Raw genomic sequence first — 27,076 nt, 5'->3', positions numbered from 1 at the left:
CGTAATTGTGGCCTTTTCAATGCTGCTCAACAATTGCTGCTGCTGCTGTTGCTGCTGCTGTTGCTGCTGCTGTTGCTGCTGCTGTTGCTGCTGTTGCTGCTGCTGTTGCTGCTGTTTCTGCTGCTGCAGCAGCGGGTGTGGCATGTGCACATGATGCGCTGCCAGATGCGTATTGACCACAGATAAAGTGGCCAAATTGTCGCTGGTGCTGTTGTTGTTGCTGTTGCTGCTGCTGCTGGCATTGTTGTTGCTGTTGCTGCTGCTGCTGCTGTTGACGGAGTTGGGCGGCGGCACGGCGCGTGCGTTTATCTTTTGCACAGAGGTGCCATGTGGCAAGCCCGCTGGCGGCGGCGTCTGCTGCTGCTGTTGCAACTGCTGCTGCTGCTGCTGCTGCTGTTGCTGCTGTTGCTGCTGTTGCTGCTGTTGCTTGAGCAGAGCGTTGCCATCCTGTCTATATTCGCGCACTGTGTTCAGCTCCTTGCGCTCCAAGTTGTTGTGTGCCTGTTGCTGCTGCTGCTGCTGTTGCTGCTGTTGGCCGCCTTGCTTGCCCTGATTGTTGCCGGGCAGCTGTGGCCCCTTGGCATGCTGTTTCAGCTGCCGCTCGATAACCGAGTAAACGCAATCTTGCACATTGTTGACCGGCTCGCGGCGCAGGCTCATGGGTCCATTCGGCTGCTGTTGCTGCTGCTGCTGCTGCTGTTGTTGCTGCTGCTGTTGCTGCTGCTGTTGTTGCTGTTGTTGCTGTTGTTGCTGTTGCAACTGTTGCTGCTGCTGTGCGGTCAGTGGCACAGCTCCTGCCGCATGTGGCGGCTGCAGTCCGGCCACATTGTTGCCATGGCCGTGTCCATGACCATGACCATGACCATGACCGTGGGCGTGGCCATGCGCATGTGCGACCGCATTCAAGATCACCTTGGGACTCTGGCGATTAGCCGGCGAGTTTTCGTTCTCCTCGTCCGCTGTCTCTGTGGCCGACGAGTCGTACTCCTCGCTGGTCTTCTGCTTCTTGGGCGCTTGGCAGGCGGGCGGCAGCAGGCGCTCGTTGTCGTGGCCAGCGGCTGCTGCTGCCGCCGCTGCTGCTGCAGCCGCCTGCTTGGCGCTCATGCGAGTGGGCGTGATGGTCAGCGCGGCGCCAGTTGCATCTGCCACGCTGCGCACATTGATCGCTGAGGGCTGTTGATGTTGCAGCTGGTGTTGAGGCTTGTGCGGCACAGGCGGCGGCTGTGGCAGCTGATGATGATGCTGCTGCTGCTGCTGCTGCTGATGATGCTGCTGCTGCAGCTGCTGCTGCAGCTGTTGTTGTTGTTGTTGCTGCAGCTGCTGCTGATGCTGCTGATGGTGATGCTGTTGTTGCTGCAGCTGCAGCTGCTGTTGCTGCTGTTGCTGCAGCTGCTGCTGCTGCAACTGCTGCTGCTGCAACTGCTGCTGCTGCAACTGCTGCTGCTGCAACTGCTGCTGCTGCAACTGCTGCTGCTGCTGCTGCTGCTTGCTCAGCTGAGACTTGTGCCGCTGCAGATACTCGGGACTCTCGACGGAGGCGGTATCAGAGCCGCCCGGTTCGCGCTCATCGCAGGAGGAGGTGCTCACGTCGGTTTCATCGCCGGCGCTGGCATCGCCGCCGCGACGTCGCTCCTCATCGGTGAGATTCAGCTGGGGATCGAGCTTGCGACGAATGCGCATCAGGCAGGCGGAACAGCAGCGCGTCGCATGCATTGGTATTTGAAATTCGGCCATCAATGGATCCCGCACCTCCGGCGACAGCTCGAACAGGCGGGTCGGTATATTGCGCAATCGTTGCGCCCGATCCTTGGGATTGGGGCACGTCGGCAGCGGGCAGTTCGGATAGCGATTGCGCACCGATTTGCACTGGCATGTGTTGCAGACGCGTGCGCCCGCCGGTATCGTTTCGTCTGGTATTGCATATTGCTGGCCACGCCCCTTCTTCAATGGGCGCGTACGCGGACAGGCCTCCGCCTTGCACACGAAACAGTTTGCCAGTTTATCTGCAAAGAGAACGAGAGCGGAGGCTGATGAGTAAAAGTTAAGCAAACACATTTAAAAAAAGCGATTTAATTAAAGCCAACTGAAAATGGGAAAAACTGGGCAAACGGTAAACAATTTGCCGCTAGGCGCAAGACAAGCAAGCCGGGGCAGACCAAGCCAAAAGCTGGGGCAGGGGAAGGGGCAGGGGCAGCTGATGCTCGCGGCTGGACGAAGGCCGCCTTCATTAAGCCACTTAACAAATAATGAGCAGCACGAGCGGGCAGGCTGGCTGGCTGTCAGGCGGGCAGCATCTGCCAATTGAATATTTTAAAATGTGCGCCTTGTTTGCCAGGACAGCACGATAACTGCAGGCGGCGGGTGCAGCAGGGGGTGGGGGGGGGGGGGGGAGGGGGAGTGGACTGCCATGCGGAGGAGCAATAACTGAGGTAACAAGTTCTGAATAAGCCCTGAAATGAGGCAATCCGGCAATTAAGCGATAATGCATTTACAGCTAATTTTAAGTTTCAACGATTGTTATCGAATGTTATCGATAGCTGAAAAGGCAGCTTCGATTGCCTGTAAATGCTTTGAATATGCTTATCGATAAAATCAGTTGCCATCGATTGTTTGTAAATGTTATCGAAGGTCATCGAGCTGTATTATATGTGCTCGATTGCAAAATCAGATGCCATCATTTATTTGCAAATGTTATTAAAAGTTATCGAGCGATATTGTATGTTAGCCATGCGATTGCCAGATAATATCGATTATTTAGTTATCGTTACGTGTTTATTGTCGCTGCTGATGTTGCTCATGAAATGTGAACGTTCATTTTTATAACTGATATCGATTGCTGGCAAATATTTTATTTTTATCGAAAGACCAAACGAATGTTATCGATAATAGTAGCTAACAAATGTGATCGATTGCTCTAGTAGGAGTTGAGTTGTATTTGTATATGCTCAAAACTATATATTGCTATCGATAAATATGTTTAAACTTATATCGATTGTTAACGATTTTGAACGAGCATACCTAAATCGATCGATTATTACGAATGACATCGATATAAATGACAGTTGCGATATAGCGATAACGCTCGATTTGAATAACGATGTTATCGATAAATTGAGGTTAACTTTTTGTCCTTTTGTTACTGTTGCTCTTCTTGTAAAGGGACACCCAGTTAGCCTAAATCTATCGATATCATCGCTACTCTTCATCATCTTCTCCTTCTGCTTTTGCATCTTCCTCTTCAAAGAGCATACCAATTTCCCGCCTCCGAAAATCCGAAATAAAAAAAAAAAAAGAAACGAATCCCTTCCAATGCTGGCCATGTCTGAATTTGTGCTGCATTTGTGTTTGTCTTAGTTTTTTGTTTTGCCATTTAATATTTTTACAATTTTAATGATGTGCAAATAGAGACGATAAAGAGCGGAGGGACACAATAAAACAGAGGCGGGGGGCAGGGGCAGGGGCAGGGGCTGCTGCGAGTGAACGAGCGAGAGAGAGAGAGAGAGAGAGAGAGAGAGAGAGAGAGGGGAGAACAATGTGGCGCGTTTACTCAAAATCAATGTAATTAAAATAAAGGCAAATAAAACATGAAGCGACTGCGATTCCAGCCAAAAGGATGGGGGATAAAATAGGGGAGAAGGGGTTACTCAGTGTGTGTGTGTGTTGGTGTGTGTGTGTGTGTTGGTGAGGGTACTTGAGTAGCCGGCAAGTAAAATCAATCAACGTTTAAATGTCAGAGACAAACGTCAAGGCTCTTGCAAACTGATGACGACGTCGACGTCGACGCCGACGTCGACATTCGCTGACCAAATAGCAGTTGCCATATGCTTATACCTCCCCCCTCCCCCCATTCCTCCAGCATATTGTGCACCCACCACTGCAGTTTGTTGACTCCCCCACAGACGCCCCCGCCCCGCTTCCCTTCCACCACTCTTTTGGCAGGCAATATGCGTTGGGCTCGTCTCTGTGGAATATGGAAATACATCAAAGTAGCCAAAGCCAACAACGGACAGCCTCATTCGCGTCCGCATCTTCTTGCTCTTGCTCTCGCTCTTCGCTCCTTGCTCTTCCTCTTCTGCTCTGCCTCATTTTCATTCCCAATCTCATTCTACATTCGCCGGCTCGTCCTTGCCCCCAGCCCGCTGCATTGTCCTCAATTTTCGTTTCGGACCAAGATATAAAGGCTACAAAAAAAAAAAAAAATAACCAAAATGCTTTTTGCGCGCGCAAAGTGAAGCGTTTAAATTTTAATAAACCACTCATTTTAATTTTGATTGTCACGGGGAGAGCGGACCGGAGCGGTGTTTGAGGGAGAGGGTCGGTCGGTCGGTCGGTCGGTCGGTCGGTCGGGCGGTCGGTCGGTCGGTCGGTCAGTTGGTTGACTGGCCTGTGGGTGGTTTGCTCTGTTTTGCCGTTCAGTTGCCTTTTGCCATTGTCTGCCTTTTATTCATATGAACCTGGCTCGAGCGTCCAAATGAACTGATTGTGCATTACATTGAATGGAACTTATTCCGGAACCAGTTATGCGCAGATTCTTAAATGAATGCATCGAAAATTTCACAACTATTTCACAAATCAAATCAAGTCGTGTTCGTCGTGAAACAGTTTTTCAACTGGTTCAGAAGAACTTCTTTGGAATTCTATTTACAATACCAGAACACCATGCATTTGATTGCAAAGCTGCAGGGGCTTAAAATTGGCGTTGCCAGACAGCTAAACAAATACAACATCTGGCAAATCGTTTATAAACTGATAACAGCCTCATTACGCTTCATTGGATATTCAAACGAGGCAGTAAATGTCTTCAATTCGGTAAACAAACTTAACATCTGGCGTTGCCAGACAGTTCGTAACTTACTCGTCAACACGCAGTTAACGTCCCATAACATAAAAGTCATAAGTGTAACATAACATGCAAGCCAAATCCTAAGCATTTAAGCCCAGTTTATCGGCAAACGTTGCCAGACTGCAAGGTTATGAAACAGCCAGACAGCGTGGCATCGCTGTGGTAGAACAATCGCTTTGCTGGCAACCTTTTGCAATCGCAGATAAGTTCCAGACTGACCCAAATAACGGCAATGCCACATATGCTACATATTAACTGGCAGCGTTGCCAGACTATTTATCGACTCTCTGGCAACGCGATCAATTATAGAGAACTGTGCACATTTCGCGCTGGGCGCAACAAAGTAGGCAATGAAATAAAGTGTTGCCTATTTTTTTGCGCGCGGCATCGAAAAGGCCAATTAAATTGATGGAGGCGCGAGCCGCTCAATCAAAATGTAATTATAAATTGCAAATAAAATAGAATTGCAAAATAAATATTTAATATTAATAACAGCAGAAATACGAAAAAAAAAAAAAAAATAAAACAAACAAATAAAATCAAACAAGGTTGAAGCAAAAAAGAAATTAAATCAATGCAACTGAAATTGCAGCACGCCCAAAAGGGGCGCGCCCACAACAACAACAACAAAAAGAACAGCAACTCAAATATATTAATTAATAAAAGCCAATTGGTCGCCTGCCTGACATTGAGGCGCACGTCAATCTGAGCCTCGTTTCCCTTTTAACTTGGCTTTATGTACGTTTTTTTTTTGTTTTTATTATTTAATTTTCGATTTTAAAAAATTTATGTAAATATTTTATTCAGCTTGGTGGCGCACAGGCAGCCCCTGCGAGCGCCCCGCCCCACCCCTCAGCAACTTCCTTCCGCTGTGGCCCTACCGAGCAAAAATTAAAAAAATGCCCGCGGTAAACAGTTCATGTGGATTTTTCGTTTTTGTATTTGTGTTAAAGTATCAAAAAATTGTGGAAAAAATATATAAAAATAAATAAAACTGATGCGAGAATCAGCGAAATTGTTTTCTTGCTTAATGTGCATTTTGTGCCAACCCGACAAAAAGCACAAAAAACAAATTTTTTTACAACTGATCAACACTGCGACATTTTAATCAATCAATATTAAAAATGAATCATTTTTAATTCAATATACAAAGCAGCAAAACGTTAGCGAATATGACACAAAGCAGAATGCAAAAATATGAAATACTCTCCCGCGGGAGCGTGAACTTGAAAGAGTTCAAGCCTAACCAATTGTGGCAAAAAGGGCATACATATTATTATTTTGATACGCATCACGAATTTGTTAAATTAATTAACATGATTGATTAGCTTTGTAATAAACGAAGTAAAGTGTACAAATGCTCAAGCGATAACAATAATGTTATCGACATTCCTGTCGCCTGGCAACAAAAAAATAACCGTTTTCATGTCAATCACACGACACACACAAACGCACACACACACACACGAACGCACACACGAACGCACACAAACGCATAGAAGTAAACACGCAATGCAATTAGCAAGGCCTTTACCGTTGTTATTGCATCAATTTACCAAAAAATTAAGTCAACTGTAATTAATACATATTAATGGAAATTTGTGTTAATTAAATGCTGCCTCAATCACACACGGACAGACGCACACACACACAGACAAAAACCGAACGCCACCTCCCCACACACACAGACACACACACACACACACACACATATTCAGGAGCTTTGCATGTGTGCGCGTCTGCTCTCAGTTTCTTTTCTTCTAAGCGGACAATAAGAAAATTCGCAGCGGAGACACAAAATGCGCGTACAAACAGAAATGTGGCCGTTGTCCGTCCGTCTGCCTCTTGCCAATAAGCTTTAAAGTACTTAATTCAATCAACATTATTTTTGTTGACCAGCAGCAGCAGCAGCCTCTCTTTGCATTTCGATCAATTTTATTAATAATTCAATCAGTCAAAAATTATTTGAAACGCCCCAAAGGAAAACAAAAAAGTTTTTTTTTTTTTTTTTTTTTTTTTCTTGGCTCGTTTTAGCGGCTGCTGCGCCGACAGCGACGTCAACGGCGGCGCTTATATTGTGTGCTTGTCTTTGCTTTGATTTGGCAGTCGCCATAGAGAGGGAGAGAGTGGGAGAGAGTGAGAGAGCGCGCAATGAAAGATGAAACGCCAAGAAGAAGCAGCAGCAGCTGTAGCCGTCGCAGCAGAGGCTGCGGGTCGAACGCCGAATGTTGAGTTATTTGCACAGCGCGGTCGTAAGAAAATGAAGATAAAAAAAAAAGAAAACAAACCAAAACGAAAGCAAATCAAGACGACAAACAAAACAAAACGAAATGCGACGTGGCGCAGCAGCGCAATGCGATGCGATGTGGTAAGAAATAAAGCAAAGCGAACGAAAAAGAAAACATGATATAATTCCATTAGTACAATTTCTTTTGCAAGTACAAAGGGTAAATATTGTTGGCATGTGCAGGGCGGGGCGGGGCGGGGCGGTGTGAAGCATATGCTGTGCGTACAGTTATTGAGTGTGGGCGAGTGAGCGAGTGAGAGGGTGTGAGTGTTGTGGGTAAGTGAGCGAGTGAGCGAGTGAGTTGTCTATAGGCCTCCAGTATGACGTACTTCGTCTGCTGACCTACTGCCCGGCATCCCCTTGGCCGGGCCAACAGCCTATGCTGGCAGGGTCATGTCCTTTTGATAAAGCATATTTGCATTTAAATTTGAGCAAATGCAAATAATTGTTGGCACCCAAACAGAAATTAACCGTTGCACACACACACACACACACACACACACAGGTTTGGCGGGTGGCGAGAGTACTATGTGGCAGCCGTAAACTCTGCTGCAGCAGCATAAAATTTTGTGCACAAGCTACCAAAAGTGTATTTAACTTTCAATTAGACAATTGAAATCAACAACAAAACAGCAATGCAAAGTAGAAGAAGAAGCAGACGCAAATGCAGCAAGTGGTAGCCATTTTGTTGGTGACAGGCAATTTCTTGCTGAACTAGTTTCGTGGTCAAGAGAACAAAGAGAGCAAAAGGGAATGACAATTAACTGGTTATTGATGGTTCATATGAACCATAAACTGGTTCAAATGAACGAGTTGTTTGATTGTGATCAGTTGATTTAGGTTCTCGATTGCTGCATATCAATTGAACTGGTTCACTAAGAAACAGTTAACATTTTCAAAAGCTTTCGCCCACACGAAACACATTTCTCAGTCTGTCGGTCTGTCGGTCTGTGTGTGTGTGTATGTGTGTAAGCGACCACAATCAAAAACAAATTCAATCAAATTTACTAACCACATTTATCTAACGAGTGCCAACAGCAACAGCAAAACCAACATCAAGGAAACACAAAACGAACAAGCAACTACAACAACAACAACAATGGCGGCCAATTAAAAAATATACGACGCGCGCACAAAAGTATGCAGCGAAAGAGGACGTCAACAGCGACGGCCACTAATTAGCACCATTGGGAATTTGCGCTGGCAGAAAACTTGCGTAAGCGAAAGACAGCAACAGCCGCAAGCAGAAGGAAGTTGCCAGCCAGCTTGTGCAAACATCAAAGAGCACAAGCAGCAACAGCGGCAGCAGCAGCAGCAGCGCACACGTTGGCGTCGACGCCGAAGGAATTATGTGCATAAATGCCGACTATGACACTGACGTGCGCACACACACACACACACATACACACACACACACAAACACAAGCTGCTCACACTCACAACACATGCATACAAAACTCTCTGAAAACACATGTTCGAGAGGACGTGCAAGTGCAAGTGGAAATGGAAGAGACAGCGCCATACATACAAACATATCCATATATATATATATACGTATATATATATATATATATTGTTATGTACATACATACATACATATAATTGTAAATACAGTTAATATGAACGTCGCGCTGCCAACGCTGCTGCAGCTGTTGCTGTTGCTGTAGCCGTCGCTTCGCTGGGCCACTTTTAATTTACGAAATGGTGTTGATTTAACGGCAGTCGTCCTGGCGGCAGCGCGCGCGCCTTTGCTCACGCGCCCAGCCCACTCGTAGGCGTTTGCAATGTAGGCATGTGTTGAGCGAGAGTGAGAAAGGGAGAGAGCGAGAGAGCGAGAGGGCCACAAGTCCAGCGTGGGCAGCATACAAAAGAAACTTGTAAAATTCTGGGCAATTGTGTGGCGGGCCAAGCAAAGGCAGCATTATTAACATCATCATCATGATGATGATGATGATGATCATCATTATTATCATCATTCATTTCGCTGGCTTTGGTTATCTCAGTGCTTTTGCTGCTGCTGCTGCTGCTACAATTGTTGTTTGTTGTTGCTGGCTGCTGCTCTTTCATTTTTTGGCAAACGATTTTCACTGATTAATAAAAGTTGCTGCCGCGCACACACACACACCCAGACACACATACACATAGATAGAGCAACACACAAATACAAACACACACACACACACACACACACACACACACACGAGTCAAAAACTGCGCCAGCGATAATCAAAAGGGTGTGCAATTTTAATTGAGCAATTTAATTACATATGTAAGCAAAAGCCAAACGACGACAAGAGCCAGCGGAAAACTGAGTGAGAGAGCGCGCCGAGAGAGGAGGGAGAGGGGGGAGGGAGTGTTGCGGAAGAGTGGGTTTTGCATGGCTTACAGACATTCGCTCACATAATTAGCAAGCAGGGCAGAAGCTGTTCGGCTGCTTTCTGACTCTGTGTGCGTGTGTGTGTGTGTGTGTGAGAGTAGGTGCACAGTTTTTGTTTGTGTTGAAAAAGCTTTCGTTTTCGGTATTTAGGTTTAAGTTTGTAATTAGTTTGTCAGCGCCTGCGAGCACGCAACAGTTAAGCAGCCCCTCTCCACGCCCCTTGCTTAACATATTGCTAAGTAAATGTTTTCGCCGTTAGGCAGTTTTTTTTGTTGTTTTTTTGAATTTGAATTAATGAAAAATACCAGAGTCGGTATAGTACACAATATTATTTCGGGGAAATCATTTTTATATTAATTTAAGGAAAACTGTAAAAATATGTTTAAAGATTTGATTTATTTTAAAAATATTTTCAAAAATATTTGCTAGAGTTAAACATTTACAGAAATTCGTAGAAAGAAACTTACAACAAATTTGATTGTCAAGAGATATTTGGCTAATAATCCAAAAAGTTGTATGTGAATTATTCAATGGGGACTAGATATACTAGTTGTGCTCAAAAAGAGTTAAGGTATGCATTATATAGAGCAAGAAAATCTTATGAAAAGCTTCGGATTAAGCTAGAAGTTGTTTATCATGAGCTCTTTAGTAAAAAACTTGAAATTGTCTGCTTTGATACTGTGTATTTGGTATTGAGGAGGGGGAGACTGGTAGAGGGGGCGCGTTGATACGCTGGGAATCGGGTAAATAAGCGAATGAGAGTTGAGTAATTATGATTTACTAATTAGCAAACACCCAATACACACATACGCGTGCACACACACACACACACACACACACACACACACACACATACACACACACGTAGCCGCAAAGCTGACAAACTTTGGCAGCACCGAAACTGGACGCGAAAATCAAAACGGGAATCGCAATTGCCAGCCTCCCTCCCCCCCCCAAAACACACCCCAAAACACGCCCGCACAACACTGCGCTGGATAATAACCAAGAGGAAGAGCGACAAAGCGAAAGGGGGTAGAGGGAGGTGGAGAGCAGGGGCGTAGCGCGTGCAGGGGGGATCACACAGTGGCGCAGCGACTCGCGCGTAAGTCTATTAATTAGCTGCAACTGCTACGGCAGCTGCACGTCAGCGTCGGCAGAGGCATTGCCAATTCGTAGCGCACACAAATATACGCCCCCAACGCGCGACGCCCCTGCGGAGACCGTTACATTTGTATCGAGGATTTGCGCATCAAATTCGGTAATTGTTTTTGCCTTTCGGAGTGTGTGCTCGCGCGCGCGCGTCTGTGTGTGCGTGTGTGTGTGTGTGTGTGTAAATGCAAGCTACAGCCAGCACTTGCTTGGGCTTACACACACCCATACACACACACAGTGCATTTGGCGCTGCTTGTTTGTTGTTGTTGCAGTTGTTTTTGGGGCAGCCCAAACAATTAGCGTAATTTCAATTTTGTTCAAAATTTCATAAGCAGCCGCCGCCGACGTCGCTGTCTGTGTCTGTGTGTGACACACCCTTCCCCAACAGCCGTTAGCATTCCCCCTCTATCCGACGTCTCTGCTGGGTTTTTTAAGCCGCTGGCAGCGTCATTTTGCACACTTTTGTGCGCACTTTTGACAGCCCAAAGCTCGGATCCCCCCCTCCTCTACACACGTCACGCTTAATGGGGCCCTTAAAATTGCATTTCGTTTTGTTATACACACACACACAACACCAGGCCCACACCCCGCCCCCCGGCCGTACTTTTAGAAATTGGCAGTTGTTTTCACTGATTACGCGTCGCTTCATCAATCAACTTAAAATGCGAATTAATAAACAAAAGAACAGCTAGAAAGTAGTTGTTTGCACTAATGCGACCTTGAAATACCCTGTAATGCGATTATAGCTAAATATAGATATATGATATATAGTTATTGACAGCAAGTCTGCAGATCGATTAAAGACTAAAACGATTTAAGTCAGATCCGATAATAAATCTGATTGATTCCAAATATTTGAATATTATGTACATTATATAAAATGTATTATATAAATTAAGACAATACATAATACAGTAATAGGATATAGTTAGACGATGTGGATCAAGTCTTGGGAATGCTTGAAAAACAAAATATGTCTTAAAGCAAAAAGTATTTGTTAAAAGTATAATATTTTCGACCGATTCTTCCAATACGATATGGTATTTCAATGTTCCAAAAAACTGTCCAAAAAATATCTGATAGGATGAATATATAATATATATATATATTGTCAGCCGATCTGGTAGAATAGATTATCTTCTATGTCAGGTTTTAAATCAATAGCATAGCTGGGAATCCAGTTATTTCTTAGTGAGAAAGAGAGACAGATACAGAGAGAAACAGAGACAGGGACAGAGATGGAGAAAGAGAGAGATGGGAGGGAGATATATTGGCCATATAAGGATCCAAAGTAAACGTATTCGTTATGCAACTGAAGTCGACTTTTTCAATGCGTTACATGCTTTCTATCATATACAAAACGCCCAAAGTTAGGGCAAAAAAAATGTCAAAAGTTCACAGTTTAATAGAGACTACAAATCTGCACCCCCCCCCCCCTTCTCCCTCCCTCCTACCCACCCAACACACCCCCTTCATAACAAAAGTGTAACAAGAATATTCATTTGGCAATCTGCAGGGCAGCATCGGGGGGAGGGCGAGTTGCGGGGGCGCGAGGTTGCGGGTTTGTTTTTAGTTTTCGGTCGCTTTTTTTTTGTTAGCTTTTGCTGCTGATTTGCTTTCTTTTCCCCTGCTATTTCCGTTACTGTGTGTGCGTGTAAGTGTGTGTGTGTGGAGCACAAAAAGAATTTTTAACTAACACAAAATGGCTCCTTGATTTGAGCGGACAGCCTGAGTGAGGGAGGGGGAGGGGGGGGGGGGGGGCGGCTTAATGCTGTCTGTCCTCCCCTCCCCTCGCCATGTACCGTTTACCCCCCTGCAGCCCATGCATAGCCCTTGCTAGGCTAAAAGTTCAATTGCAATCTTGTTAGCTGCACACCTAGCTGCGCGTGTGTGTGCATGTGTGTGAGTGTGTTTATGTGTGTGTGTGTGTGTGTCCTGCCTTGCCTGTTGCCTGGTTTATTAATGTTGACCGTCAATTATGTTTTAATTGTCATAAAAGGTTTCCTCTCTTTGCCGCCTCTGCACACAGAGTGACAGAGAGAGAGAGAGAGAGAGAGAGAGAGATTCAGAGTGAGAGAGTGAGTGAGCAAAAGAGCACATGCAAATGCCACTGCAAATGGCAATGGACAAGTGGCAACACGTGCGTATGAGCTGCCGTGTGTCTCTGCTTAACAAACCGCTTCGGCTACCTGCTGCCTATCTCAATTCGCACCGCACCACCCACCCCTCCCGCTAGCCCACTGAGCATGGTCATGCCCGCCTCCGTCCACTTGGCAACTGTGTACAAACAATAAAATCCAACTGGGATAAGCTACAGCTAAAAGCGACAACAGAAGCGAAAATTGCACAAGGGCAGGGGCGTAGATGGATTTGTAGAGGGGCGAAAGCGGGGACAAGCAGGGACGAGAGAGAAATGCAGCTGAGTGAGCTGAGGGGGAGGGGGGGGGGGGGGATAGGCAGCAGCAGGTAACGAGCGGGCGGTTTGCCTGTCAACATGACCAAAAGGCTCAGCAGCAGTTTTACGGTCAATGTGTGTGTGTGTACGTGCATGTGTGTGTGTGTGAGTGTGTGTAAGACAAAAGCCAACAGTTGACAGGCCGTATGCATGTGTGCGTGCGTGTGTGTGCGTCGCTTGCAGTCGCTCGATTGGTTGGCAGGCAATTTGCTAGCTTACTGCAAAGATCAGCAAAAATGTTTTAAACCTCGCCCCCCCCCCCCTCCTGCCCCCCTGGCCCCCGCCCCTTGGCCTCACCATTCCGACCCCTTTGTCAGACTCCGGCTAAAGGGGAGCGCAGCGGAAGCGAGAAGAGGCTAACGAGAGAAAAGCTAATTGCGCAGAGCTTTTAACCGTCGCGTTAATTGAATTGAATTGCAGCAGCAGTTGATGGCCTGCTACTGCAGCAGTAGCTCTTCTTCTTCTTCTTCTTCTTCTTCGTGTTGTTGTTGCTGTTGTCATTTTCATTCCACTGTCGCACCGTGGAGCAAGTGTACACAAACAGCTGGGCTAAATGCGACAGCTAAATCGATAATCGATAGTAAATAAATCGATATTTATCGACACAAATTTAAAAATATAAGTGCAGCTGGTTAATTGTGCTAAATCGATAGCTAACAACGCGATATTTATCGATCAAATTCAAAATGCATGTCTGCAGAACTGGGCTAAGCGCAGCAGCCTTATGTTAAATCGATAAATATCGATCACAAAGAAAATATCTAAAACTAAGCAAACTGGTGCGAAAGCCTGCAAAGTCTGGCTGAATTTGTGGTGAGCCCCCGTCAAGTTTTCAATATACTAAATAATTAATAAATTAATTAGTTGATAATGCACAAAAATCGATAAATCAAACAAGCGATAAATTGTGTAATCGAACATTGCAAAAAATGGCCTAAGTGTGGCATCTTTGAGCTTTAAGTTTGTGGTTTAATGAGCTTTGATATCAGAGGCATACTCGACAATTTATCGATAGCTTAGCGATAAGTGTGATTTAAAGTACGTAACACATTTTAAGGCAAATGTGCCCTGTAATGTCACATTATGCTATGTGAATTATGTATGTGCGGAAAGGTCAAAGGTGAGTTATTATTAGAGGGCAAAATGAGCTGGACGCGGGACGCGGGACGCAGGATAATACAACAGTTGCGCAGCGATGGCTACGGGCAGAACGGCAAAAGAGCTGGGCAGACGCGCTTGGGGGATTAATTGTAGCATTTAACAAATGTGACAGATTGACGATGACGACAACAACAAGAGCAGCAGCAGCAGCAGCAGCAGGATATGAGCAACCAAATCCTGACAGGCATATGCATGTGTGTGATTAACATTTTTTTTGTTTCATACGCTGAACGCATGGAAAATGAATAAAAAAAATACATATATCTATAACAGGCAGAAGAAGGCTTTAACGAGCACATTAAGCATATATGTATATTCTTGGTCAGCAGCAAAAGCCGAGTTGATGAAGCCAACTCGAAACTCGGATACTATAAGAACTTGAGACTTGGCATGGCTTCTCGTTTCGCACGCGCAGAATAAAGTTGAGTTCATGCCAACAATTACCACGAAATATCGATAAATATCAATTTTACAATTGCTTTTTATTCGGATTTAGCAATATCTCGGAGGTTGTTTGGGAGAGATCAACCTAAACTGTAATTTTTTTGGTATATTCAACTTTCTGGCAAGCTGAACTCATTGCCTGTCAACAGCTCGAAGAATAATGAAGCGATATTCTCGGTCTTTGGTATGCACACACTTGAGTATGCCGTATTCAAGCTCTGAAAGTTTCATAAAGATCGGAAGGAAAATACCCGAGTTAAACAAGAACACGTTTCCCAAAGTGTGATTCCATTAGGGAAGAAGAAGACGAAGAAGAAGCACTAGAGGTATGCAATGACTTGATGAGGGAAGAAGAAGCACACATAAAAACCATGAAATTCTTATAGTGCATAAATATTTGATTATATTTAGCGACAGCTTGTTACAGGGTATCTCGCAGTCAGTCAGAGGCGACTTGTTGCCAGCTTTTGTTTCTCCTGTTTGCTGGCAATTTATGAAATTCATTTTTTGCCTACGTTGTGATTATTTATTCAAAATGCAGAAACAATCGAGAGCAGAAGCTGGCAAAGTGGTCGAAAAAATAAAAAAAAAAAAAAAAAAACCGAAAAAAACAGAAACAGGAAAATAAAACAACAAAAAGGGTTGATGACGGCAGCATGGGCGGGGGACCGGGGGGGCGTGGCCAGTTATTGCTAAATAAATGAATAACACAATTTATGCATGACGAACATTTATAATTACATTTCGAAATAATTTAATTAAAATTGTTAACGCTTGATTGAAGCTTAATCGCAATGGACAGGTTCAGCTTGCAACAGCAACAACTTAATTTAATTAGCCTATCAATACAACAGCAACAACAACAGCAACAACAGCAAACAGGTCGGCAAACTAACCGATTGACCATATCTATAAAAATGCATCTCCCTTTTGGCCTGTAGCCAGCCCTTCTGCCCTTTCCCGCAGCCCTTAACCAAACCCCGGCTTCACCTTGCTGCAAGCAAATGTCAAACATTTTTTGACAAATTTGTCGCACACGGCAAATAAAAGTTAAGGCTGCAGGTTTTTGTGGTGGGGCGGAGGAGTGGTGCGGGGTTTATTCAACAAATAAAACCGATCAGCAGCAGGAGAGGCAGCGGGAGCGGGGTGGAGGGGATAGAGAGGCGGCGGCAGAGGCAGAGGCTAGGAGGGCCAGGGGCAGGGGCAGAGATAGCAACAGCGGTAATTAAAAGCCAACCAAATGTCCAAATACCAAAGCCACACAAATAAAACCAAGCCAAACACACACAAACACACACACACACGCACACACACACAACACACACATTGCCACAAAAGGAAGAAAAAGGTAGTAGAAAAAAGTGCAAAGGCAAATGTTGGGCAAATTAGTAGAAGAAGCGACAATAGACTAATAATGTTCAGCCGACTAGCGTATGCCCTTTACAGGGGCAAAAGCAGCAGTATCAGCCGGACAGATAGCTTGGCGATAGTTTGGCCAACAAGGAAAAGGGTGCAATTCTAACCTCAAAACCAATTCGGTTTCATTGATGCAAGTGATGCAGGCGGATAAGAAAGCGATAGAAAAGCGATAGGGCAATAAAAGGGAGAAGCGAGAGAAATTGGTCGTGGATTCGAACCCGAATACATTGCCTTCTAGTTGCGTCCATAAAAACGGGCTTACTTGGAAGCATTTAGCCAAAACTTTTGCTTAGGTTGTTGAACTGTGAACTAGTTCAAATCGGAATGGAAACACAAGCGGAACCGGAAGCTGAACTTATTTTAATAAATATAATTTGCCATAAATTTATTTTTGTTATCGCAGCCAAAGGACTTTATTTGTCGATGAGAGTAGCTTCAAATAGTGGGCTAATAGCGACTAACACACACAGGTAGATAAAGTAGCCACACACACACACAAAATCAACACACACACACACACACATGTTGCCGAGTCGTATGTAAATATGTGTTGGTTATGCCCACAAATCAATTAAGTCGATTGAGGCGCCGCTTTTTGAGCCAAACACATGGACAAGGGCAGCGAAAGGAGGGCAGGGTAGCTGCAGGGGTAGAAGGGGATGGCAGGGTGCCGCTCTTAGGTGCCGTGAATTGACGCAAAGCCAAAAGGCAAACGGATTTTGAAGCAGCTCCGAAAAATTGGCAACTCTAACTGACTGAAGCTGTACTCAAAGTAAAAGTCGCGGTCGGTTTACAAAATGTTCACAAAATGTGTTTTCCCTATTTTAAACACAAAATAATCACATTGGAAAATTGCAGAAATTGCCAATTGAGCCATCAAATTTACAGAGTATGTCGGGGTAAAAATATTAAAAGAATATACTATATTAAGCAAAAGAGAGAAAAGAAAAGAAAATTGAAAAAATTTGAAACTTGAGCATTTACTAAAACTGTTCAGTTAAGTTGGCGATTCGTTGGCGAAATAGTTTTTAATATTTAGCTGTTTTTTAGTTCAATTCTTAATTATTTTTATAAAATATTTAAATATTTTTTAACATTTATTTATTCGCACTTTGTGCATTTCAAATAGTTCGCCCGAAAGTAGGCAACACTTTTCGAAACACAATTGGCGAATTCATGGCGAAAGTGATTGCCAAGAGCTGAGAACATATATTTATAATTAGTCTATTTTTTGTTTGTTTTTGGAATAACTTGAAAAAAAAACTTTGTATTTATTTTGCAATTACGGTTGATCGCTAAATAAAAGAAAAATTAAAAACAAAAGGAACAAATTCAAAAAAATATATATTCTATTATATGTATGTGTTATTTATATTATTATTTTTTTTTATAGTTGTTATAGATTATTAATTGAATATAATTATGAATTTCTATAAGCTGATTGACTGAAAGCGAAGCGCTGAAAAGTAGGCAACATGTTTTTAAAGCTATATATATATATACTCAATAGATATATATGTATAAATAATATTATGTAATATTAATATTATGTATGTATTATGTATATATAAATAAATGAATATACGATTTAAGTTTAAATTGATTTATTAATTTGAATTTGAAGCGCAAGAAAGTAGGCAATAGATATTGTGAAGTCTCCAGTTAATTTGGCTTAAAATGTGCAAAATATGCTGCAACAGCAACAACAACAACAGCAACAGCAACAACAAGAACAACATGGTCCAATTAAACAGACCAAACCGACAACAAACAAAAAGCTGGCAGCATAATCTCGACAACAGCCGAAGCTGAGAGGCAGAGCCGAGGAAGCAGCAGCAGCCGAAGGACTCACACAGCTGACAGGACTCTTGGTGTGTTGGTGTGTGTGTGTGTGTGTGTGTGAGAGTGTGTGTGTGTGCGACTGGCTGTGTGTTGGCTATAAAACGCGGCAGGCGCCACGAGGCGGTCATCAGTTCGAATTTGAGTTGCACACGTGACGGTTGGCAGCAGCTGCTCTTCCTCTGCAGCCGCCACTTGCCGCACACGACTCGCGCGTCGCGTCTTCGCGTTGTTTTTTTTTTTGGAGTTTTTTTTTTTTTTGAAATGTTTACCAATTGGCTAACTGGCAGCAGCAGCGGCGGCAGCAACGGCAGCGCCAACAGCCGCCTGTCGAATGCCGCTGCTGCCACAAGCTGCAGCAACATGCCGCTTGGCGTTGGCGGCGTCATTTCCACGCCGCCGGATGTTATACTCGAGGTGGGCCCAGCGCCGAGCAGCGTGCGCTTTGTGGCACACGCTCTGGTGCTGGGCATGCACAGCGGCTATTTGCGCTCGGCCATACGCATGGATGAGGCAACAGTTGCAGCCGCAGCCGCAGCAGCAGCGGCAGCGGCAGTTGCAACACCGCAAGCGAGTGCAACTGTTGCTGGTGCTGCTGCTGGCGGTGAATTGCTGCTGTATCTGGGCAATGTGACGGCGGAGCAATTCGCGCCGCTGTTGACATACATGTACACCGGCTACTTGGATCTGAATGTGGACAACATATTTGCCGTGCTGCTGGCGACGCATGTCTTGCATATGCCGCGCGCTTTGGAGATTTGTCGGTAGGCAGTTTGTTTTCTTTTGTTTTGATTTGTTTTGTTTTTATTGTGTGTGTTGCCAGTTGCAAGTTATGTTTGTTTTTCTATTACTCTCGCCGTTCACTCGCAGCGCGTTTCTGGCGCGCGCCCAAACCGAGGGCTATCTGAGCGGCAGTCCAGCCAATCCGCACCAGCTGCAGCTGGCGGCTGGAAGCGGCGCCTCCAAGATCATAAGGCCCATACCGAGCAAAGCGACATTGCCGAATTTTGGCTTTCTGCCAGCGCCGCCGCCAACAATTGCTGCTGCAGCCTACATGCAACAGCCGGTGGCAGCAGCTGAGCAGCTGCAATTGACTGAGTCGGAGCAGCAGCTGCAGCTGGACAAGGACAAGGAAAAGCAGAAGAAGATGGAGGAAACGGAAGCGACGGCGGCGGCGGAGGAGGAGGAGGATGTGGAGGTGTTTATCGATAGCAACACGGCCACCGACAACGAGCTGGACACGGAGGATTGCAACGTGTCCGTGGTCAGCAGCCTGGCGAGCAGCAGCGCCGCCAGCAGCCTGAACATTGAGCGTGTGGAAAGCAAAAAGCAAGCGACGCCGCCGCCGTTGCCGCCAGCGCCGCCAGCAGCAGCAACTGTTGCCACAACAAGCGCAAGCAATAAGCAGCGACGCGGCGGCAACAGCGCACGCAAAAGCTCAATCAAACGCAGCAGCAGCAGCAACAACAGCAACAACAACAACAGCGGCAACAATCGCGGACTGCAGCTGGCCAAGACGCCGCTGCCGAGCGTGCAGCTGGAGACGGCAACACCGGCCACCAAATTCATCATCGATGTGGCCAGCTGCGATGGACCCGTACGCTTTCGCCGCATACTGAACACGGCGTACGGCCATAAGCCGGACAACAGCTGCTTTGAGGCAGCTGGCGGCGGCGGCGGCGGCGAGCAGCGCACACAGCAAAGCGTCAGCTATTCGTTTCACCAGCAAATGGCGCGGGCCATCAGCAGCCAGCAGCGGCAGCAGCAGCAGCAGCAGGAGGCGAATGAGAATAGCACCGATGCGGCAGCAACATCTACAGCTGCAACAGCTACAGCGGCAACATCTGCAACAGCAGCAACTGCAGCAACAGCAGCAACACATCGCAAGCAAACGCATGCGGAGCTGTTCGTGTGCGTTTACTGCAAACACACATTCAAATCGCAGTATTGCTATCAGAAGCACGCCAAGCGGCATCTCAATCCGCTCAGCTTGGACAAGAAGTTGGCGGAGACAACGCCGCAGCTCAGCAGCAACAGCCTAACAACAACAGCAACAGTAGCAACAACAGCAGCAGCAACAGCAGCAGCAGCAGCAGCAGCAGCAACAACGCCAGCTGCAGCAGCAACAGTTGCTGCGGGCGCGGATGCAACATTGTCGGCGGCGGCCTTGCTGCGCCGCGAGGTGCGTCCGCTGGACATGAACGTGCAGTATTATCCTTGCAAGACGTGCGGCAGCAAGTTTCCCAGCTACTATTTTGTGCACAAGCATCGCAAGCTGTGCCACGCCGATGAGCTGGACAACAGCAGCAACAACAACAGCAACAGCAACAACAACAACAACAACAGCTCGATTAGCAGCAGCAGCGGCGGCAACAGCAACAGCAGCGCCGCAAAGCGTGAGGCAACAACTGCAACGGAAGCAACGGAGGCAGCGCCCTAAACTAATGCAACAAAACAAAACCGAAACCAAAACAACTAATCGATTAATTATCGAATTAAGCACGCAATTAAATGCACGCACACACACACGCATACGGACGCACACACACCAAAGCACAACCACTTTTTTTTTTTGTGAATCGCTCTAAAGTTTGCATGAATAAAATTTAATTGTAAAACCAAAAAGAAAACAAAAAACATGTGAGCTTCATTTTTATCGATAAATGGCATCGATTAACTTTTAGGTGCCAAAAATATGCGTAGTTGAATTAAATATTATAATATTGTATATCGATATTGTATATCGATAAATGACATCGATTAACTTTTAAGTGCCAAAAATATGCATATTTTATTGAAATATTGTTCTATCGATAAATGGCATAGATTAATTGAAAAGTGTCTAACTTATGCGTATTTGAATTAAATATTATATTATCGATAATTGTTATCGATACACTTTGAAGGGCCAAAAACATGCATATTTGAATGAATCGATTAAGTTGAAAATATGTCTATAATGAGCGTTTGAATTTAACATAGTTTTTATCGATAAATGACGATCAATTTCAAAAGTGTCAAAAATACGCATATTTGTAATTAAGTATTTTTTTCCATCGACAAATGACATCGACTAATTTAAAATATACCACTAAAATATTTAATTTGACGCTGTTATCGACTTATCGATACATTTGAATCGTTTAAGTTGAGCCAACAGTCATTGCTAACAGCTCACAAACTAAGTGCAAAGGATATATTCAACATTGTTATCGATAAATGCTAAATCGATCGATTTTCGGTTATAGAATTTAGATAATCAAAATGGACGCACAAAATCAAGCAACTGTTCTCATTGTTAAATCGATAACAACATAACAACTTCCGATAAACAATATAACAAACTGTTAGTTGTGAAAACAAACGTCTATCGATTGCGCTGATCAAATGCAATCTAAAGAAATTGACGTGATTCAACACTGTTATCGTCCGCTATGTGTGCTATCGATATTTGTTTGGCCAGAACTTCATATTCAATTGCACATACTTTAAGACAAAAAATGAGGGTGCAGCAAGCTCTATCATTTTAACAACGCCTGGTATCGATAAATGAAAGCTAATCGATTATAGCTTGTTATCGATAGATAAGCGAAGGGCAAACGCAACAATTGCTTGTGGAGAAAAGTGTTTGTTATCGATAAACGCAAAATAACAGCTAATCGCAACTAAACAATGCACGTCGATAGCAGTTATCGATAACGCTTATCGATTGTTGCAAACAACCTTTACAACAACAATCCCGCGAGCTAACCAGGATTTATCAAAACATTGATTCGCCAGAAGCCCCGCCCCCTCCCTTGCAGAGCCCACGGCTCGGGCGCCATTCAGCTAGCGCTCGTTTGTTGCAAAAGATGGCGTCGGTTAATGCAAACAAACGTTGCGGCAATTTAATAATTAAATTAAATCACTTGCATAATAAAAAAGACGTTTACAAAAATTTTAATTTAATTGCGTTTAATTAACTCGCCAGGGAGATGACAGCCAAACGGAGGCCGGAAATGGCTGAAGGGTGGCAGAAAGTGAAAGAGAGCGAGAGAGAGAGAGAGAGAGAGAGAGAGAGAGAGAGAGAGAGAGAGAGAGAGAGAGAGCTGGAGATGCAAACAAAGCGCACTGCAAGAGCTGAGCTGAGCTGAATGACAGACGACAGACAAATGGACAGACGGACGGAAAGGATGCGGCGACAGAGGCTGCACAACCAGAACGACCCACTCGGGGCACGCGAAAACGTGGCACGCACTCAATCAAGCATCCAATGTGGCAGCCACACAGCACAGCAAAGGCAGCAAAGGCAGCAAAGGCAGCCCAAGCAAGGCTTGAGGCAAATGCGGAGCATCAAATATGCATAGGGGGGACAGAGTCAGGGCGGACGTCAAACAGTGAGAGGCGTGGGGATAAAGAGTATCAAGCGGGGGGGGGGAGGTAGTTGGGAAGGAGGGGCAAACACTTAATAAACAGATGCCACACAAAGCGCAAAAACTGCAATTGTGAAGGCGCAAATGCATTTTTGATAAGCACAAAGGCCACGCGAGTTGTTCCAAATGCAGTTCAACGATAAAAGCTGAAAAAGCTCAGCAAAAAATGTCAAAAAAAAAAAACGTGTTAACAGCAAAAGTTAGCTTTAAAAGCTTTGAGCATAACGTGACGCACGTTTAAAGCTCAAGCTAGAGCAGAGCAGAGCCTTAAAGCTAGAAGAGCTACAAAAGCTTTTTGAAAGCTCGGCCAAAAGCCGTTGCCCGGAAAGCAGCTCAAAGCTCAAAGGCTCCAAGTTGTTGCCGAAAAAGTTTTCTGGCAATTGGGGAATTTAGCTGCTTGGATGTCAAAGCCTTGCAAAGGAGCTTTTACGAAATATGAGAATTTTGCCAGAGCTTAAAGCAGAAATTCCCCGCACAGGGAGAGAGAGAGAGAGAGAAAGAAAGGGAGAGGACGAGCTGGGCGTGGAAATTTCGGAAGCTTTCAGAGCTTTTAACGAGTTCAAGGCTTGGGTGTTTTGAGATGAGTATAATTAATATTAAAGAAAACTTGCAGCACTTACCTTTGCCATCCAATGCCAGAACCTCGGATGTGCTCAGCAAATTGCCAGCCCGATCTGTCACCATGGTCGGCGTCAATGCCGTCGCTGGCCTTGTGCCTGCTCCAGGTCCTGCTACCATCGCGGCCACCGCTGCCGTTGTGGCCATGGCGCTGCTGTAGAGCAACGATATGGATGCGGCGGGCGTCAGCATTGAGCCGGGGCCCTTGTCAATGAACGAGACTTGATTCGATGCGTCCTTGGTGTTGGTCACTTTGATGTTGTTGTTGCTGCTGTTATTGTTGTTGCTGTTGTTGCTGCTGTTGTTGTTGTTGTTGTTGTTGTTGCTGGCGTTGTTTGCCTCGCCGGGCGTCAGCTCGTAACGTTTCTTCTTGGCCTCGCTATAACAAATGATACAACAATTAAACACTTGCTTTATACATCTCTTATCGATACTTTTCTATTTGGTATTGTTTTATCGATAGATAGTTTTATCGATTAAATGAAATATTTGCGTTGCATATCTTGTATCGATACATGTCTAACAAATATTCATCTATTGATAGACTTACTTATATGAAGTACTGTGTAATCGATAGCTCCACATTTTATGATTATAACTTCTAAACGATATTTCTTTTGATCGAAAACTTACCTAACATCCGTGTGCAGGTCATTGCCGGCACCGAGTCCCTCGACTTGCGCCGCCTTCAGCTTCTGGCCCAAATAGTTGCCAGCCGTGGTGGCCGTCGTAAGCGTTGCGTTGCTCACAGGCTCCGATGCAGCCGCATTGGGCACAACGAAGCCAGCAGCAGCTGCAGTATTCGATGCGGCCTTGACGATTTTATCGCCCGTTGCATTTGTCGACGTTGTTGCTGCAGCTCCGGTTGCGGCATCGTCAAGGCCAGCTGCTGGCGCTGGCGCCTTGACGTTGGCCATGACGACGCTCTGGTAGCCGGGCTTGAAGCCGTTGATCGCCACGCTGACCGCGGGCGTTGTTGAGGGCGTGGCACTGACTCCGGCTGTACCAGTTGCTGTAAAAATAATGCAAAGTAATAAGAAATTGTGCTCAAATGTTAATGATAAAAATACGGAATTGTTATCGCTTGAGTGCCTTTCGATATTTCAAAGAAGTTCATCAACAATAATGACGGCGTGTTTAACTTTCACTTAATCGTTTGCAGTTGTTATCGATAAAGTGTGCGTTGCTTGTAACAGCTAATTGATTGCTGTTGTTATCGATAACTGTCGATCAAAAAATAGGGGTTGCATTCATTTCTTATTTAAGAATTTAATTTATCGATTTCGATTTAGACAGTTCAGAATCATATGTAAATACGACACAAATGGAAGATTTTCGAAATTGGAAACATGGCCTGAATTCACAGATGTGAGAGACAAGGAAGGAAAACTTAGGTGCGAGACAATTGCTGAGAAGCATTATACGAAATATCGATACAAATCGATTTCGATACATATCGTTTTCAACACATATCCATTTCGATACAAATCTCTGTACATATTTCTATACAAATCGAATTCGATACAGATAGTTTTTTTAATACATGTCGACTTCGATACATATTGATTGAAATACATCGATTTCGATACAAATCGTCTTAAATACATATCGACTTCGATACACATCGTTTTCAATACATATCGATTTAAGTACATATCGTCTCTGCTAAACATCTTTTCCAATACATATCGATTTCGATAAATATTTTTGTGCACGCTTGAGCGTGATAACGATAAGTTATCGATTGCTTACCATTGTAGCTATCGGTGGCCTTTGCTTTGCTCTTGGCGGCCCGATGCTCATCCGCCTCCGCTGGCTGCTCCCGCTCGGACTTGGCTGCTGCTGCGGCTGCTGCTGCTGCTGCGGCTGCTGCTGCTTTTGCTTCGCCTGGCTGCAACTTGGACGCCTTGGGCGCTGCCGCTGCGCCGGCGGCTGCATTGCTGGCAGCAGCTGTTGCCGCTGCCGCTGCCGCTGCAGCTGTTGCAGTTGCAGCGGACGACGTGGATGCAACCGCTTGCTCCTCAGCGGTTTTGGCTTTGGCATCGCTGCTGCTGCTGCTGCTGCTGCCCGTTGAGATCTCCGTTTTAGCTGCTGCTGCAGCTGCTGTTGCATGCTTCCCTGCTGCCGCATGCGTCGCCTTCGCAGCGTCCGTCTTATCAGCTGCTGCTGCAGCGGCGGCTGCGGCGGCGACTGCTGCTGCTGCTGCAGCTGCAGTCTTGGCCACCTTCTCGCTGCCGGCAGCCGCCTCGGCGGCCTTGCTAACGGCGCTCGCCTTCTCGGCGGCACACTCGGCCGCCTTGGCGGCATCGGCGGCGGCCTTTTCGGCGACACGCTCCCGTTCGGCAGCGCGTTCGGCACGCTCGCGTTCGGCGACGGCGCTGGAACGATTGCCGGATTTCTGTTGCTGTTCGCGCTGTAGGCGAGTCGTGACGCCAGTTGTTAGGGAATCGATAATGCATTGGGGCTGTTGGGCCTGGGCCTTGGCCGGGTTGCGGCTGCTGCGCGTCCGTTGGCGGGATTTGCGCAACAGCTGCTTGTAGTTCTCCGTCTTTTTGCTGAGGTAGTAATAGCGTACGCAATCCTGCGGCGATTTGCGGTCCAGGCTGGCCGCAATGGCACCAAAGTTCTTCGGATGCTGTAGATATTTCTCCTTGAACGTCTCCTTCTCGCCGGCTGTCCACAGATTGAGGGCCTTGCGCTCCTCGTGTACGGCCACCATGTCCTCGATGCGTCCGTTCTCGTTGTGGTAGGCGCAATGGCGTTGACGGGCGTCGTGCATTAGGGGCGGTATAACGGCATAGGAGCGCATCTTTTTATCCTCCAGCGCCTGCTCCTGCAGGCCGTCCATGATCTCTTCGAGATCTGCCTCGGATTTGATGCGCGAGCCGACACGATTGAAGCGCTCCTTATCCTCGCGCTGTTTACGCAACTCCGTGAACACCTTCTCGAAGAATTCACGATTCTTGGCCTCGCGCGCCTTCCGCTTGGCACTGCCCTCGGCCCGTTCGCATCGGCGCTGCCAATCGGCCTGATCCTTGGTATATTTCTCAACCAGACCCTGATTGTGCTCCCAGCGTTCCGCTTTCAATTTGCGTATATGCGTCAGCAGGGGATTCTTGATCAGCGTCTGATGGCGTTTGATTAGATGCGTTAATGCCTCCACATCCAGCGGTTGATTATATAACGGCAGCCAGGGGCGTGCCCGTTCCTCGCCGCCGCCCGCCTCCTCCACCTGGGAATGTTGTTCGGCGGCCGTCTTTCGGTTCGCCTCATAGATGCCCTGCGCCAGCATCTGTGTACGCCACGCCAGCTCCATAATCTCATTGCCGCCGCCGCTGCTCGTGCCGCTGCTCGTTCCGCTGACGCTGCTGCAGCTGGCGCCGCTCTCTGCAACGGCTGCCTGTTGCTGCTTGATTGCGGCCACTGTTGCCACCGCCTCGTCCAGCAGCGCCTTCTCCTTTCTGCGCAACGTTTCCATTGCCGTTTCGGCGCACTTGATCTCATTGTCCACACGTTGGATTTGCATCAATAGCTCCTCCTTGGCGATGTTGCTGCTGTTGTTGCTGCTGCTGCTGCTGGTGCTGGCGTTGTTGTTGCTGCTGTTGTTGTTGTTGTTGCTGCTGCTGCTGCCGCTGCTGCGGGCACGCTCCTCGGCATTGTCGCTGGGCAACGTGGGCGAAATGGCCTCCACCTGTGTTTGTGCGAGAAGAATCTTGATTAAATACAGCTCACAATTGTTGTGCAATGACATTGGCTTACAGTGGCACTCAAACTGTGCAAAAATAATATAATAATAAGGACAAGACTGCAAAAACTCTTCGTGTTCATCTATGAAAAATGTGCAAAACTCTATTCACAACGGAAAAACAGCTGAAAAGGGCGACTTTTTGATTATAGTCAGAGTGGCTCTCAAACTGTATAACCAAGCCAAATGACTCGCAAACTGTTGCTGAGCATTTCTTGTCTTTATCTATAAGATATTTTTTTCTATTGCACAATAATCTATTCAAGCGTAAAATATCAGCTGAAAAATTGACTTTGATTGGAAGAATGACTGCACAACTGTAAG

The 27,076-nt window shown here is 45.9% G+C and overlaps 2 protein-coding genes across 2 annotated transcripts in view; one reads left to right on the top strand and one right to left on the bottom strand.

Annotated features, from left to right (window-relative positions):
- Positions 1–6: 6 nt before the first annotated feature.
- Smr (Smrter) overlaps positions 7–27,076 on the bottom strand; it is a gene marked incomplete at its 3' end in the record, with an annotated part of 74,115 nt that continues 47,045 nt past the window's right edge. The window contains exons 4-7 of the mRNA XM_064698821.1: positions 24,760–26,698; positions 23,641–24,019; positions 23,010–23,386; positions 7–2,003 (exon numbers count right to left, since the gene is read on the bottom strand). Coding sequence (XP_064554891.1) covers positions 7–2,003; positions 23,010–23,386; positions 23,641–24,019; positions 24,760–26,698 — 4,692 coding nt within the window. The remainder of the gene's footprint in view (positions 2,004–23,009; positions 23,387–23,640; positions 24,020–24,759; positions 26,699–27,076) is intronic.
- On the top strand, positions 18,242–20,528 carry LOC135439942 (ice-structuring glycoprotein). Its single transcript, XM_064698822.1, has 2 exons — positions 18,242–18,741; positions 18,848–20,528. Exons 1-2 carry the CDS (start codon positions 18,242–18,244, stop codon positions 20,415–20,417), a joined length of 2,070 nt encoding a protein of 689 aa, XP_064554892.1. The 3' UTR covers positions 20,418–20,528.

This window comes from Drosophila montana, unplaced genomic scaffold, assembly GCF_035044405.1.
Source record: "Drosophila montana isolate Dmon_TW-CO22-7 unplaced genomic scaffold, ASM3504440v1 contig_786_1, whole genome shotgun sequence".
Classification (NCBI taxonomy): Eukaryota; Metazoa; Arthropoda; class Insecta; order Diptera; family Drosophilidae; genus Drosophila; species Drosophila montana.
Note: the sequence above shows the minus strand (reverse complement) of the source record. Positions and strands in the feature narration are given on the sequence as shown.

Bases quoted from the DNA above. Each gene is read 5' to 3' on its own strand.
- LOC135439942 (XM_064698822.1), top strand. From the start codon at position 18,242: ATGTTTACCAATTGGCTAACTGGCAGCAGCAGCGGCGGCAGCAACGGC. The intron at 18,742-18,847 runs GTAGGCAGTTTG...GTTCACTCGCAG, and splicing joins CGCGCTTTGGAGATTTGTCG to CGCGTTTCTGGCGCGCGCCC.